The 16,835-nt window shown below is 42.7% G+C and overlaps 1 protein-coding gene across 1 annotated transcript; it reads right to left on the reverse strand.

The window, feature by feature from the left end:
- On the reverse strand, window positions 1-6,944 carry LOC127383961 (vertebrate ancient opsin-like). Its single transcript, XM_051617769.1, has 5 exons — window positions 6,584-6,944; window positions 4,914-5,124; window positions 4,226-4,343; window positions 2,873-3,112; window positions 1-1,313 (listed from the first exon to the last, which is right to left on the reverse strand). Exons 1-5 carry the CDS (start codon window positions 6,942-6,944, stop codon window positions 1,083-1,085), a joined length of 1,161 nt encoding a protein of 386 aa, XP_051473729.1. The 3' UTR covers window positions 1-1,082.
- Between the last annotated feature and the right edge of the window lie 9,891 nt (window positions 6,945-16,835).

The following is a 16,835-nucleotide window of genomic DNA, read 5'->3' on the forward strand; positions in this document are numbered from 1 at the left end:
CAGAAAGTGCATTCACATTGCAAATTGTGCAAACAGACATACAGACACCCAACATGCTCCAACATTAGGCAGCCCGGCACACACATAGTATTTGTATTCTCTAACAACTGAATTCTGAAAATTGTAATTGTTAAGAAACAGAAAGAATTGTCACGGGGAGCTACATGGTCTCAAGAGTGTGACAGATCTTAGCTCTGAACAGTGCAGGGGCACACAGGGAAAAAAAATTCTGTCCCACAAAGCTCAACTTCACAACTCTAAACTGTCCAACTGGCCGTTTCTCTGGCATTCCTGCATAGTTGCACTTTCCTACACCCTACTAACTCCTCTTCTAAAGTTGAGTTACTAGTTCAGTTGGAAGGGACCTACAACAATCATCTAGTCACAATTAATTCACATCAAAAGTTGCCAGGAGCACAGAAGATTTTGCTGGCAAAGAGGGAGTGCAGAGAGAGGATTTTAACAGCTCTTGATATGGCTTGTTTTGATAAAATAGTGTGTGGGAGTCTGGATGGCTTGTCCAAGCTGCTGGAGATTTTAGTGGCCTGGATAAAGGTTCTCATCTAGGACTGGCACAAGTGTAGAAGCCTTTTTCTCTGCTTTTTTAGTAAAAAAACCCCAAAGAAATCAAAAAAGCACTCAGACTTGTTCCTCCCTGAGCCTCCATCAGTTGAAGGCAAGTCAGCTGTGTGCCATGTATTACTGACTTGTCCATTAGCATATTAAAAGCCATGTGCCACTTCACGTTTTTGTCCAGCTGACCAAGCAGCTGTCTGTCCTCAGTGTGAAACTCTCCTGTCCTTACTGTGCTACATGACAGCAACACTGGCTCCCTGCTGTTACTGCCAGGAGCAAGCAGGCTGTGCCCTGGGAAGGGGAACGTGGTGGGGCAAGGGACTCACCTTCTGGCTGGTGTTTGGCTGCAGCTGCAGAGCCACGACACTCACATGCACTCAGGAGCCTGGTGCCTCGAGAGCCGGTGCCCACAGCAGCGCCATGGCCCCCTGACAACATGTTTTGTATTAAGTGGCAGTTCCAAAGACATATGCTGCAGCACTGCACCAGTGACCACATCTCACACCCTACATGGGACAGATTTTGTTTTCTGAAGCTGTCAACTGAGCAAAGGTCCAGCAGTTCCTGTGTTCATCTCCCGTCTTCCTCTTGGAAACAGTGCTATGTACTGCCACGGTGGACATCTCACTGCCTCTTTTGTCCTGGGTTAGCACTGCTCTCTCTGAAGCTGGGTTCATGTTGGACTCTGCAGCTTCTATGGCACTGCAGCTGAACATCTGAATCAGACACTTCCTAAACTAGAAAGTTGAAAAAAGAACATCAATCAAAACACAAGGAATTTTCTATAAAGCAGTCTGTGTCATAGCTACAGCTCTTGAAAATTCTCTCATAACTCACTTGGGAATATCAAGAAATAGCCCCATAAAACATGCTTGCCTGTGCCACCATGAAGAACTCTAAAACTGAGAAATAATGATGTTTAAAAAGATCCAGACTACTGGAAAATCTTATTCTAAAAAATATTTTTCCTTTTCTGCTTGTTACTAACCACATCTAATGAACAGAACTAGTAATTTCTCCAGGCTCAGGAGTTGCTTTCCTATGCTAATACCCAGGTATTCAAAGATGTTTTTTCCATGTTGTTCATATCCATGAGCAGGGTAGGACCAGCATACATCTGCCATGTACTGGGAAGTCAGGTACTGCCCATAGGATGTGAGCAACAGCTCTCTCTGCAGGACTGGATAAATAAATGTATTCATCACTTCCTGTTCAACAGTCACTTTATTGCTTTTCTGCTTTTCACTTACACTCTGCTTGACATCACCACTCTTAGTAGCTACATTCATTGCATAAATTATTCAAGTCTATTCTCATGCCTGTTACCTCACTGAACACATATCTCTGGTTCATCCCCTTGTCAGTTCTCTGCATGCAAGTCTCTGGCCCCATTCCAGAGAAGGCAGCTCCCTGTCCTATAGGCACACGAGGTGCCTTCCTGTACACACAGCCACAAATACAGCATTTCCCCTGACACAAACTCAACCTACTGCAAACTTCCACCCCACCTCAAAGTTAACTCACTGGTGAGCCACAAAAATGATTAAGGAAGTGGAACATCTCCCTTTTGAGGAAAGGCTGAGGGAGCTGGGTCTTTTTAGCTTGGAGAAGAGGAGACTGAGAGGCAACCTCATCAATCTTTACAAATATGCTAAGGGCGAGTGTCTACAGGACAGATCCAGGCTTTTTTCAGTGATGTCTAGGGGCAATGGGTGCAAACTGGAACATAGGAAATTCCATGTAAACATCAGAAAAAACTTCTTTCCTGTGAGAGTGACAGAGCACTGGGACAGGCTGCCCAGAGAGGTTGTGGAGTCTCCTTCTCTGGAGACATTCAAAACCCACCTGGACATGTTCCTGTGGGATGTGCTCTAGGTGACCCTGCTCTGGCAGGGGGGTTGGACTGGGTGATCTTTCCAGGCCCCTTCCAACCCCTAAGATTCTGTGATTCTGTGGTGCATTCCCAAAGAACAACAAACAACACACTGGGACAGTCTTGAAAACAGAATTTTCATACAGAAAACTAATTGATGTTCACTATGGGCTGATTTTTCTTTATAATCTCTTAACTGATAATAATTAATGCTCATATTTTAATAATGCAGAGAGGCTTGCACTACCTTCCAGCAGGTAGGTATATACATATATAGTGATTTTTTTTTTTTGTTTGTTTGTTCTAAATGCTGGATATTGCAATGCTAGTTAACTAACTTGTAGGTAGGTAGAAATGATCCATTATAAACAAGACAAAATGACAAGATATGAGTGTTAAAGACACTTTGAGAGCATACAGTACCTGTTTGTTCATGAAGACATAAATAATTGGATTATAAACTGTAGCTGTTTTGGAAAAGAAAGCTGGAATTGCTGCCAGTCGAGGGTCCAGCTCAATGGAGGGGTTTGCAGTGACCAGGATAGAAAAGGCGGCGTATGGTGTCCAGCAGATGAGAAAGGCAACGATCATCACCACAACCATCCGAGTCACTTGTCTTTCAGGTTTCCTGGCAGCTCCCAGCCTGCCCTGCATATCTGATACCTGTAAAGAAAGGATGGAAGATTCTAGAAAGCAAACTACAAGGCCTCTGACCAGTGAACTGAGTGAGCCCTGCTAGGACAGACCCCCTGCAGACCCTGCTCCCCGACCACCAGTGCTGGGAGCAGCCACAGCCTGTGCTGCAGGCACACACAGCCTGGCAAGCAGCCTGTGCTCCACACCCAGACCAACCTTTCCCAGGCATTTCAGCTCCTCCACCTTGGAAAAATCCATTGAGAGGAATCACAATGTCACCTGAAGTACACGTGATCCAACCTGTATTTTCTAATGAGAAAATACAACAGCTTTTCTATTTCCCCTCCTGTTTTGTTTTAGTCAAAAAAAACCCCACTCCAAATAAATACAAACATTTGACTATTCCAAATACATTACAAACATCACTAAATTGAAGAACTTAATTTATTACTGAGGTGATAAGGCAGCTTTACAGTAAATAGAAGTAAAAATATTGTCTAAAAATATTGTCCCAAAAATCCTATCCCAAATAGAAATTTTCCTATTCTGTTGTCTTCTTTTCCAATTTTTGTAGATTTTCTTTTGGATCAGGTCAACATAATAATTAAATACAATCCAAAAGAATTTATCAATTTTAGATGTTCCTGGACAATGTAGTATTTTATTTACTGAGCAGCATTACATTATTTACAAATGCTACATCTTATGCTGCATGTACATGTAGTAGAGTATTAACCAACACTTTTAAAATTCACAAATGCAGTCATTTTAAGCTAAATTCTGATTTATCTAATTTGAGTCTTAAGAAACATCACTGAGTTCCAGCACAATTGTAAATAAACTCATGTTGGGTCATTCTGTTTCCTTATTTTTGAGGCAGATATTCTTTCATTTGTATGGTATTTGGCTAATGCGATGTACTGATAGTGGTGCAAACTGCACACTGGAAAATAATTTCTAGTCACAGCATGAATTTCTCTGTGTAAGGATAATTATACAACAAGGGATGATAACAGTGCATTTGCTGCCTGGACATTTGATCTGCTTATGACTGATCTTGATAGAAAATAGAATACAAACATTCCGGATGTTTGCATACATGCACATTTTAAAAGTTTATTTGTAAGTGCTGCTTTTTACCTTTCTTAGCTTCTGCATCAGTTTTCCATAGGATACCAAAATCACTGATAAAGGCACCATAAAACAGGTGGTGAAGAATGCAATAATGTATGTATGGTCAGCATAAGCCCCCGAGTACCTGTATAAAACACCAAATACGTTGTGCATGTGTTACTAGTGTGTTACTATTTTCTTGAGCTATTCATTTTGTTCTTCAAAGCTGTCACTAGCATTTTTGTCACCTGTTGTTATTTTAAGTTTCCCTTTCCAACTCTAGCCTTATTCCCAGATGGAGCCCTGGGCCATCTCCCTGGCCGTGAGCTAGGACAGGATCCTATGACACAGTGTCACAAATTGTAGGACTGTCCAGGTGAGAAGGGACACACTGTCCAACCTGCTGCTCAGAGTGGAGTCAGACCAGGCTGCTAAGGGCTTTGACCGGTCTTCTGAGCAAACTCTTGGTCCTCTTTGAATCCTGACAAAAAGCACAAGTTACAGGATTGTTCTTTTCATTAGAGGTGGAAGCTCCTCTTTTCATTTTTTTTAACCTGTTCTTGGCTAATTTTATTCAGTTTTGTTACAACTTTCTTTACATCTGTCTTTGCAGAGATGTACATCATCTTTAAACCTTCCCTTTAAACTCCTGCCCCTGAGACATCCTGAGCTTCAAGTTTCATTTCTTTACCATACTTGGCAAGAGTGGCCTTACCAGTTAGGCTCACAAGTAGTTCCAATCTTACTGGTGGTGTAACTGCTCCAACCCATTGTTGGTGGAACGGTCCAAATGAAGGAGAAGGCCCACACGAAGGCAATGCCCAGGGCTGCGTGCTTCCCCCTCAGGCGTGTATTTCCTAGCGGGCGGCAGATCACAACGTACCGCTCGAAAGCCAAGAGAGCAAGAGACCAGAGAGCAACAATGCCTACAGCAAGGAAACACTCAGCATCAGAAACCAGGTGGATTCACTGAGAAGCAAACACATCCCACACCACAGAATTGTTTATGCTGAAAGGCAACTCTGGAGGTCATCTTGTTCAAAATACACACGCGCCCAAGCACAATCCATACAGCTCATTCTCCAGGATTAGTCCAGGTGGGTTTTTGGGTATCTCCACAGATGGAGACTCCACAACCACTTCTGGACAACCTATTCCAGCATCTGACCACTCACTACTTCAGGCACCTTTTCCATCAACCCAAGTTATTAAAGGATGTGCAATTTATGTGCATTACTCTAATATTTATTAAGAGCACAAGATTTTCATATCTGTCTAGTTTGTCAGCCTACAGTACAATGACTACAAAACAAAGCAAAATTGGGCAGTTTAACTGACAATTACTTCTTTTCTTCATTCTACTCTGAAAAGCTGAAGTTATCTGTAGCTTCCAAATTAACAACATCTATCTTCAACACATCTTCGCAAAACACCATCTTGCATCAAATTATCAGTTTATTAGGCACCTATCACTGGTTGGCCACCAGAATCTTGAAGCAGCCCAATCATTCTCCATGGGACATGGCTATGGGGCCACAAACTGATTTGCAGCATTGTCTCTCACTAACATTCCCTCTGTGTAGCTCAACCAGGCTAACAGAGACTGTGGGACTCCTTTCCAGGCTGAGGACCAGCAGTGTGTCTGATTCAGAGCAGTGACAAGCATTAGGAGCCTGTCTTTGCTATGCAGCTTCAGCAACAGGAACAGGGAGGCAGGAATGAGTGTCTGTCTCCAGTAGATGTCCCATTTTGAACTGATTTCCCATTTATTCTGCAGAGGTGTATTTAGACAGGGAGCAATGTGGTGAACATTTTCCCTTTTAGAGTATTTCTAATACTTTTGGTGTAGTTAGTAAAACAAAGCCAAGAAAAAGAATCACCAGATGCTGTGGGCGTGTGGAGTGACTGCTGCAAGTGTGACCTGGCTCCTCAGACCACTGGAGGGTGCCTAATCCAACATGTTTCTGTGTTCTGTTATTTTTCACAGTTTAAGAGCAGCCACTTACTCTTTTTTGCTCTCTTACTTATCCATATCAACACAGACCTAAATACAAACTCTGAAAACAGTTACAGTGATTTTTTTCCCTGACATTCTTTACCAAAATCCCCACAACACTATTATTCTATTAGCAAGCTTTTTCTCATAATGCACATATTAAATGATCAGCATATGTGCAACGAGCCCCTGCTGTATAGCAGAGATAGTGATATAAGTTATTCACTCATATGTGAGATCCACTATGGAATAAATGTAACTGGGGATAGAACCAGTGAGTCCAAAGGCATGCACAGTCAGTGCCCTGGGCAGCTGCAGGATAGCTAGTACAGGATATTGAAGGAAAATGAAGTAAAAGAACATACAACTACAAATAAAATCAAGCTTACCAAAAAATGTGACAGCAAATCCTTCCAGTACACAAGCCCAGTATCCCATATAAAAATAACCTTTTAGATTTGTTAAGAAGCTGATGGTGCCACCAGTCAGCGAGACTAGGAAATCAGCCACAGACAGATTGACTATAACATAATTGACAGGTTGTCTCAATTGCTTGAACTTAAAAGTTACCAGGATTACAGCCAGGTTCTCAGCAAGCGACAAGGAGGTCACCACCAACATTACTGCTGCCAGAAGCCTGAAGTGCCAGGGCTGGATGGAGTCCAAGGGACGATGGAAGGGATCCCATCTGGCAGGACCAGAGGAACTGGACAACAGCGACTCATTTTCAGCTGCTCTGAATGCATCCATTTTTTCCTTCTCACTAGCAAAAATACACTGTATAATGCTGGAGTTTCTAATCTGAAGTAATGTTCAGGATTAAAAGGAGAAAATTACTTTCTGCAACAGAAGTGTGAACAAATTCTCCATGCTTCTGCCTTCCAGTAATAGTCCGGGAAACAAAGGTTTGGTCAGAGGAAAGTTTAGTAGTGTGCAGGAAATGTGAGATCAGGGATGAGTGAGAAAATCTCAGAGCAACTTCTGCTTCTCTCTGCCAGCAGTCTCCTGCCTCTCTCCTGCTCCTGCTGTGTGGTTATCTGTAATAAAACCCAGCTACAGAACCTGCAGGTGTCCTCCTCCTGCAGCAGCCAACAGCAGTGCTGAAATCAGATCATACCTACTCTGTGGGGACAACCGAAGCGTTTGCTTGGCACCCTCCCTGACCTTCAGTACTGTCAAAATGAAGCTTTCCTTTTGTTAGCAGGTGGAGGGATCCTCCTCCTGCCCTGCCTGCTGGAGCACAGTAGGGGAGGTTCCCATCTGACTCTTCTCTGGGAAGAGGGTGCAGAGATGAAGGGGGGTGACCAGAGCAGCTGCCAAGCAGGCAGCGAGACTGCACCACAGCCCCTTGCCTGCCTGTGGCCTCAGGACTGAGCCTCCAAAATAACCACCTTTTCCAGGCTACTCAGTGGAATTTCAGCTTCTACCCGAGACAGTATAGATGTTACACCTGATGGAGGCACAACGATTGTAACTGCAGCTTTAGTAGTAAAAACTCAAAGACGCACAAACAATATTTTAAAGATAGAGTTTTTAAATACATGGAAAGAAATAAAATCAGTAGAGCATGACAACAGACAGCAGGAAAATTAAAAGCTAGTAATAGATTTTTTATAAAAATGACTGGATCTATCTGAACTCTTTAATAATCATTAGCAGTTAGGGTTACTTGTGTTTGCTTCCCAAGGTGAATAGCTCAGTCATCTCTGCAGCCTAATGAGACACAATGTTGTGACAGATATTCCACTGCCCCCATTTTAAAGGGCTGCCAGTAACTATCCTACAAATCAAGAATATGAAAATCATTCAGCTGCGTTGTGTGATAATTCCTGGGGACCATAATTGTTAATCAGAGCCCCAGAGCATTAACCACAGTCAAAAATACAAAAGCAATCGAGTTCCCATTTTGGAGAGTTCACATTTCAGACATGCATCATATACAAAACAGCAATAAACAAACAGGAGCTGGAGTGAGAGTGAAAATAGTGAAAAACACTACTTCCTACTTACCACAACCAAAATAACAAAGGTATTTTTAAATGTTCAGTATATACTCAACGGAAAAGGAAAGATAACAGTGCTTAAGCAGATCAAATATAGCAACAAAAATACTTGGAAAACAATACTTATTCAACAGGAATAGTAAAACATTCCAAGTGTCACAAATAAAAGAAGGATCAACACACAGCAACATCAGAATGCCTCTAGCAGGTCCCTCTATGGCATGGTGCTGCATAGCTCCACTGCCTATATACTACAGCAGAAGATCCAGACCACAAATTTAAAATCAAGGTTGAACATTACATTGTTTGAAATTATACCTTATTTTAACTTCTTGTGGGTTTCTGAATGAAACTAGAATCCTGAATCTTAGCACACTACAGAGAAGGTAGTATCTGGACTTCTCTAAGGTACCAATCTATTGACTGTACATTGACACCCCTTTAAAGAATGGATAACAATTGTTTCCAGTTATTTTGTTCTTGGTTTATGCTGTCACATGGTTCAAATTGTTTGTATGAGTTATGATTTTGGTTACACTTTAAATGCATTATCTTTCCTTTACCTTGGGATTCCTCTTTGTTTAGAATCCTTTTAAAATATTCCTATACTGTCTTGGTTTTGCTTGTTTCTCAGCAGGTCAGCTTATCACTGAAAGTGACTGTGACTTACAGCAGTTGCACTTATTTCAGCATCACAAGTTTGCATTTGCTACCTTGCTCTATATTTGCTACCCCTCTTGCACTGCAGGCCTTTTTTATTTTAATTTATTACAGAGATGGATTTTTTTTTTCAATCTTGTTGTGAGACTTTTTTCTGAAACCAGTATCAGATAAATTTAGAAAGACAAAGCATTGCCTGATGAGCACAGGGAGAACTGGAGCATCTCAGGTCTTGTAGCCTCCACTTAGAGAGACAGCTGCTCTCCAGCATTTATATCACAAGACCTTTAGTTCCTTATATTAAGGTCTTGTTTGGCATTAGTGCCAAATGCTTTTTCCTGGACTCCCATATGCTGAAAGGTTGTTGATAACCTTGGAAGACATGGGACCTGAGGAGTCCCTGTTCACTGTATCTTGCACACCTGACCTACTGCATCTTGCACTGTCTTGGCCAGAGGTGACACACGACTTGCCTCCGTGGCAAAGGTGCTCCTGACTAACACTTCATGTGAAGAGGAAAGCTGGTAGACAACAAAACAGCTTCAGGCTATGGCTAAACTGTTGCTGGTTGGAGCAGGAAACATCTGGTCAGGGAGGTGGAGAGGCCAGGTAATGAACAGCACTTGTGAACACGCCTGCAGTAATTCCAGCTGGAAGACACAATCAGGATGACAAGAACTGTGCTAACTGAGACAAAGCTGGTGCCTGAAACTATAAGTGGCAGTTAGTGAATTAGCCCCGAATTTACCGTTCCCACAAGACACAATCAGAGAAATGAGCTCTAAAGTCAGTGTGATATTTCAAGGGGTGCACCTGAATTGGTTGTCTCAGATCCTGAGCACGTGATGGCTCGTCTGAACGTGCTGACATCTAATGACAGCAGTGGCCTTCACTCCTCAAAGTGAAGGTGAAAGATCTGCACTGTCACCAAGAAGGATGTGGTTTAGTCACATTTAATTAGAGCAAACAGCATTTTCTGCTGTACAGGTGTTTTGTAGGAAGCAGAAGAGGTGCACAGTATGTGGCCTTGAGAGGCTTGAGGGAAAATCATCCAGTTCAAAGCAGGGTAAAATTTCAAACCTATCAGATAGAAATCAGTCTTATCAATTACGTGTTGGGTAAATAAGTTATTAAACCCAGCAACAAATGAGGTCTGTGAATGACTTTGGAATCAAGCATATTTACATTGATTTTTCAATGTGCTGTGCTTGATGCCATTCCAACTGCATATCTCTAAAAGGAATTGAAGAACATATTTCACTACATCTAGTAAGACATAGTAAAGCCGCATTTTGTTCTGCCTTCAGCAGAGAAGAAGTTGAAGAGAATGCACAAGCATTTAGTTTAAATTAGAAATTAATCAGAAATAATGGTGATTTATGCACAGAGACTATTACAGATTACATTACAAACCTAGAAATTATAGTCCTTAGATCACATGAGCAAATAGGCTTTTGCTGAGCCAAATTAATCACTGAAGCACAAAAGGGCTGAGGCTGGCAGGGACCCCTGGAGAGCTCAGGTCCAGCCCCTTGCTCAAAGCAGAGGCAGCCACAGCAGGTTGTCCAGGATCGTGTCCAGTCAGGTTTTGCATGTCTGTAGGGACGGAGGCTCCACAGCCTCTCGGAGCAACCTCATCCTGTGCTTTACAATCCTCTCTGTAAAGGTTTGGGGTTGTTTGTTTGTTTTTAAGCTAAGGAAAAAAAAAATAGATACTGCCACACATTCATTATAAGTTATCAACCTAGTTTATTATGGGGATACATTTAACCTTTTTCTGTCTGGGGAGGTTCAAGGAAAGCACTTTGGAAACCTGATGGCAGACTTTGCTTGAGAACCCTGTCACAGGACTGCAGTGATTAATCTCATTTACCTACTCTCAATAGAGCCCTACATTCTTTTAGAAACCATTGAAACTTGAGTGTAGGAAATGGATTCACTCTTCAGTGAAAATTCTAGAAATTTAGACAAATATTCTCCTACTGCCTGAGTAAACCAAAACCATTCAGAACGTTCCATCACAAGTGGGAGCAGAGGAGTGAGTTACAACTCCTGTACAGTACGAGATACTGTGAAGTACCTTCATATAATCCATTCAAGAGTCTTCTACGGGAGGAAACTTTGTCTAAGGAACAGCCTGAACATCCAAGAGCCAATGCAAAAAAATCATCAGCAACATTTGGTTTTCCAGTTGATCAGGCTGCATCACTGAAGCATTTGTTTCTAGGGGGTCAGTTTGTGAGTGTGCCTGTACAGAGAGTACTCCAGATGTTGGCACCTCTTTTTTAAAACTGATTTCCCCCATCAGTTTATTTTATTATTTTTTTTTATCTGCAGTTTTATTTTCTCACAGTTACTGACAGCCAGCAATTACACACTTGAAGTCTGTTGTCAGAAGACACTGAACTACCATAATGGAAAAATAAGTTGGAGAAATTATTTTGTTTTCTTGCTCATTAAAAGAACCAGAGTGGAGATTTTCTTTTCTCAGAAGGTAAAAGCTGTGTACAAAGGAGGTGTTCTATACTGGGAGAGATACTAGCATAGCTGCAGGAATTTCAGTAACCAGCATTATGTAACAAAGCTGCTAAATAAAAAAACCATGTTCTATTAACTAAGAAACTAATTCAAATTAAAAAAAAAAAAAGCAAAAAAACCCCCCACAAACCAAAAATCCAAACCCAAGCACGTACAGAGCATCAGAAAAGGAAATAATTAGTTAACAAGCTGTATTTGCTTAAGACATGTTAACAATATCTTAAAGCTTGGCACCTCATCTGAGCAGGTTAAGACTGTTTAATTTATGATAGCACAGCACTTTGCAAAGAACAGTTAAACCCTGTTCCTTGGGCACTGCAGAAAAGCAATCAAGTAAAAGGCAGTTATTTCATAGTTTTACTGATTCTGACTGAAATTTTGCTGTCACTGTGAAAGTTTTTCCACTGATTTTTGAGTTTTCACTTATTTCCCTTCCCATTATACTCATCTGTTGACACTCCAGAGAAAGGCATTTGGAGGGACTGTGGAGAGTAGAAGTGGTACCAAACTGAGAACCTCCTCCAAAAATTAATCTGTCCCCACCCTTGATGCAGCAGCAGTGAGTCCTTTCTATGCCCTTGGGAAGGCTTGAGCTGGCTCTGCCCTGAACAATTAACGTAACGGCAGCAAGAGGAAATCTCTGCACGCACAAAAAAGGAGAACAAAAATAAACACACAAACCCTTCTCTATTTCTACTATAACCATCACAAACTCTTTCTACAACACTCAACTTTAAACATAATTTTTGTAGCAAAGTCTCATGGCTAGAGCTCAGGCAGCAGCAGGTCACAAGGTGATTTTTGCGATCCTTCCAGCAAAGAGGCAACATTTTCTCACTCTACAGCTGTTCACTGCTGGCAAAAGACAACAGACACATTCATTTCCTTTTCTTACTGCTTGTTCAAGAAAAACAATAAAAGATATGAGGCTGTAAAACTGGTTTCAGGAAGATTTATGTGAGCACTGCAGTCAGTTCTACATCACACAAAGACCGAGCAGAGAAGTCCCTGCAGGTTCAGAAGCATTCAGCTCACATGTTCATTGATCAATCAGGTGACAAATAAAAACTGAGTAAAAATCCCAGAAACAACCCCAAACCTAAGTGCCTTCTATTCATTCACATAATTTTTTTAAGCACTTAAAACTTTTACAGAAAAGCCCCTGTGACCCATGATCTGCTCTATTTGCCAAACCAAACACATACTGACATGTTAACATTCTCCTTGCAGCTGGGGAGATGAGGAGAGCAAAGAAGCAGCCTCAGGATGTGGGCAGCATTCACAGCCACAGTGTGCACCAGGCTAGCACCAGTGCTGGGAAGGCAATTTTTAGTTCCTTTAGAAACAGGCCTGCACCATCATATTGGACTCCAAGTCCCACTATCCCTGAAAGCTGACGTTCTTTGACAAAGATGTTTGTTCAAATCCCTCCCTGCTGCCCATATTAAAAGCTACTTCACAATAAAATTGAGCCAAGACAAAAACTTGGATCCAGGATGCCAAGTACTTTTGGCTCTAGTTCAGAAATTCATAGCTTGTGCTGAGCATGTGACTTATTTGGTGGTCATTACTTCTTTTATTTATTATTTTTATTTTTGTAGGTATCAGAACCTGGATTCTAAGTGTATGCTGTCTAGATTTGGGACAGGCTTGTGCAACAGTCAGAAGCACATCTGTCCATACAGCTAACCTCTTCCTGCTGTGAGCAGGAAAGGCTTGTTCTTGCCAAGACATACCAGGGTGGCTGAAGTGCCCCATGAGTACCCTGGCTGTTCTTGTGCAGGCTGTTCTCTGCGCTTTGCCCAGACCACGCCCGGTCTGCATTGTTTGAGCTAATCCAAAACACGTCAGTGTCCTACCAAAACTTCAAATTCAGCTTATTTATAGTACCTGTAATTATGGTACCGAAATAAGGGAAACATTTTTACATACTTGCAATTTCTAAAAATACTGACTATTCTGCAGCAGCATGCACACCACTGCCCTGTGCACTTTGTTACATCTGCTTAGCTAGATGTTCACAACCAGCTATGGATGATAAATAGTGACCATCTCCCACTTTCTACTTAAAACCTGAATTTGAACATTCATGCATATTAGTAGACTCTTAAGTTCAGGACTGTCTCCAGTTCCTCAGGTAGTTTTCCAAAGCAATTATTTGATGAAACAAAAATCAGTAAGAGCCACTATCTGTCCAGTGGTACCTCATTACACAGAATCACAGAATCCCAGGGGTTGGAAGGGACCTGGAAAGATCACCCAGTCCAACCCCCTGCCAGGCAGGGTCACCCAGAGCACATCCCACAGGAACATGTCCAGGTGGGTTCTGAATGCCTCCAGAGAAGGAGACTCCACAGCCTCTCTGGTCAGCCTGTCCCAGGGCTCTGTCACTCTCACAGGAAAGAAGTTTTTTCTGATGTTTACATGGAATTTCCTATGTTCCAGTTTGTACCCATTGCCCCTTGTCCTATCACTAGACATCACTGAAAAAAGCCTGGCCCTTTCACTTCACTAGCAAGGTTTAGTTACAAGGAGGCCTCAGCTTTTCTAATTGCCTCCCTACATCCTCTGACAACAGTCCTATATTCCTCCCAAGCGGCCAGCCCCTCCTTCTGTGATCCATAGATTCTCTTTTTCCACTTGAGTTTGCCCAGCAGTTCCTTGTTTAACCATGCAGGTCTCCTGGCCATTAGTGTGATATAAATCAAACACAGCATAACCTTGTCTTCTGCTCAGATTTATTTATACTTATTTGGGCCCAAATAATTCTCTCATGGCTGAATTCCGTAATATCAGATTTATGGTGTTGTAAGTGTTCGCACCTACCCCAGAAATTCCCAAGGAAAGACACTAAATCCCCATCTGCCAGTTGACAAAACACCATGTCTGTGTATCTATTATGGAGTATCTTTTATTTGATTAAAATAATACAAAACTGTGTGACACAACCCTGTATCATCACCAGGCACAGGTCCCACATAACTGCTTATTACTTTACCTATTTGAGGATAACACCTCAGTCTATGGAGAAAGTTCAATGTATGCATTACATTAAGCATCACTTTTCCCACCCAGAGGAAAACTTCAAAACCAAAGCCAAGTTAAATTTCATAACTAGCCACAGTAATTAGCAAAATATATGAAAAGATGACATTAGTAAAGCCAAAGAAACTGCATTTATTCAAATGACAAAGTACTATCTGCAGAAGTTACAAATAGATCAATAGTTATACATCAAATGAAAAAGCTTTCATCCAGAGTCACAAGCTTCCTAAGACTTTTCAACCTTCATCAAAGGCTCAACACTGCATATCTCCATCTGAGTTTTAAGCCATAATAATAAACATGACACTGTTCTCTTTGCTTCCTGAGCTTGGCTGACTTGCTCTGAAGTAGTCATATGGGGTGACAAACACAGAAGAAAGTCCATCTAAGGAAGCTTGCTTTGTCCCCAAATACACACACACACACAAAAAAAATCACAACAACACAAATAAGAAATGCAGCCAGTTTCTATCAGTGTATCATGATGAAGTGTCCCTGAGAAGGGATGAAGAGCACAGGAGCCAGAGCAAGGGCCAAGCTGCAGCCACGCAGCGACCATGGAGATGGAGGCTGGGGTGGGCGCTCAGCTGCGGGCAGGGCTCAGGCAGGAGCGGGAGGGTAGTGGGAGGAGGGATTTGGCACCAAAACCCTTGCAGCAGGGAGACACTGTGCAGAGGGTTACCTGAGAGCCATGCTGTCTGTGGGAGTCCTGGCCTTTCGATGTAACCCCTGGGCATAAGGAACTGACAGGAAATGTGTTCTACTCCACACATCAGAGTTAGTGTGTAACTAGGAAAAATATACCCCCTCTGCATTTCAGGTCTTTCATGGCACAAAAAATGGATTAAAAGTGCTCAGCACCAGTTAATTTTCAAACATGAAATTAAGTAGTCCTTAATTTTATGCTTATTCCCAATGCAGACAAAATTACCACAAAATGCTCTAAGCAAACTATACCATAATTCTGTGAATACATCTAGTATCATAAATTTTACGCAGAGTCTTCACTTTTGGTTTCACAGCAATATTTTCTTACAAGCTACAATGAAAAATGACCATGAGAGCTTTGGAAAATGAGTTATGCATGCACTGACTGAAAAAACCCTGCTCTCTGATGAAGTACAGCTGAGCCAGCCATTTATTTTATTGTGTCAAAATTTATCTTGGAAACAACCGTAACGGAACTCTGTTATATTAAAAAAAGCCCCACGCACAGTGATGCAAAGTGCTGAGACTCGTTCAGGACGTGGTGTCCTCAGTCAGCTCCCGTAGAAGACAATCCTACGTTCACTCTGGGCTTCTCAGAAGGACACACATCCGTGTCCTTGTCCTTTCCAAGGACTGGTTGCCCACCGAGTACCCCCTGCCCACACACCCAGCAGAATCCCGTTCCCCCGATGGAAGGACAGCTTTCCTTCCTGCCGCTTCCTCCCCAGCAGCCGCTGCTCCCAGGGAGCCAGCCCGGCGCTCCGCCCGGGCTGCAGGAAGCACAACGGCGGGCCTAGGTGACTCGGGGGCTTGGTCGGGGCACCTTTTCTCTTGCTGTACTGCACCATGATATTTTCTAACGCATTTTTTACATGAAAGCCTTGTTCAGAGTTAAAGGAGAGAGGCCACACAGCGGGTAAGGAGAAGCAGCCGCTCTTGAACGAAGGCAGGAATCAGAAGGCAGCAACAGTATTTGACAGTCATCGAACCAGTGCAACCAGGAGACCTCTCCCCCTTATTTTCTCAACTGAAGAAAAATCTGGGGGAAAAAATTAATCTCAGAAAGGTGGAATTGAAAGACATATCAGGCACCAAAAGTCTGACCCCAGCTGCAGAAGGTTCCCGGCCAGCAGGGCCCAGGCTGGGCGCTCCGGCAGACGCCACCAGGCTGCTCAACCCTTCTCCTTCAAAGCTGCTCCAAAGTCACAGGCAGGAGCGGTGTCAGCCTGGTATTGTGCTCACTGCTCACAGCAGGCCAGAGCTGGCCAAGAGGCATGAAGATCTACACAACTGAGTCCCAAACCTTTTCCTGTGTGGAATGCTGCCAAAAGACAGTGACATTCCAAGTGAGAAGAGCAGCTGCAGGGCTGACACTGGACAGCGAGGTACGGCACTTCTGTCTCAAGCACAAGGCTCAGCCAAGCAGCAGGTCAAGCCCCTGTGGACAATGCACCATGAAGGAGCCTTAAGGGGAACTCAGAACGTTGGAAAACCTGGCTGAAGTATTGCCACCACCAAGCAGTTGTTCTGCCGCTTGAATAAGCTGAGTCAGGGCTCAGTCACAACATCCCGCCCAAAACCAGGCAGGCAAATCACAATCATCTGCTAAACACATCTTCTGTTCCACAGAGAAGGAAGTTGTATGCCTGGGTCACCAACTCATGGTTAACATTACGTCAGTTTGTTT

This window comes from Apus apus, chromosome 4 (assembly GCF_020740795.1).
Source record: "Apus apus isolate bApuApu2 chromosome 4, bApuApu2.pri.cur, whole genome shotgun sequence".
NCBI classification, from domain to species: domain Eukaryota; kingdom Metazoa; phylum Chordata; class Aves; order Apodiformes; family Apodidae; genus Apus; species Apus apus.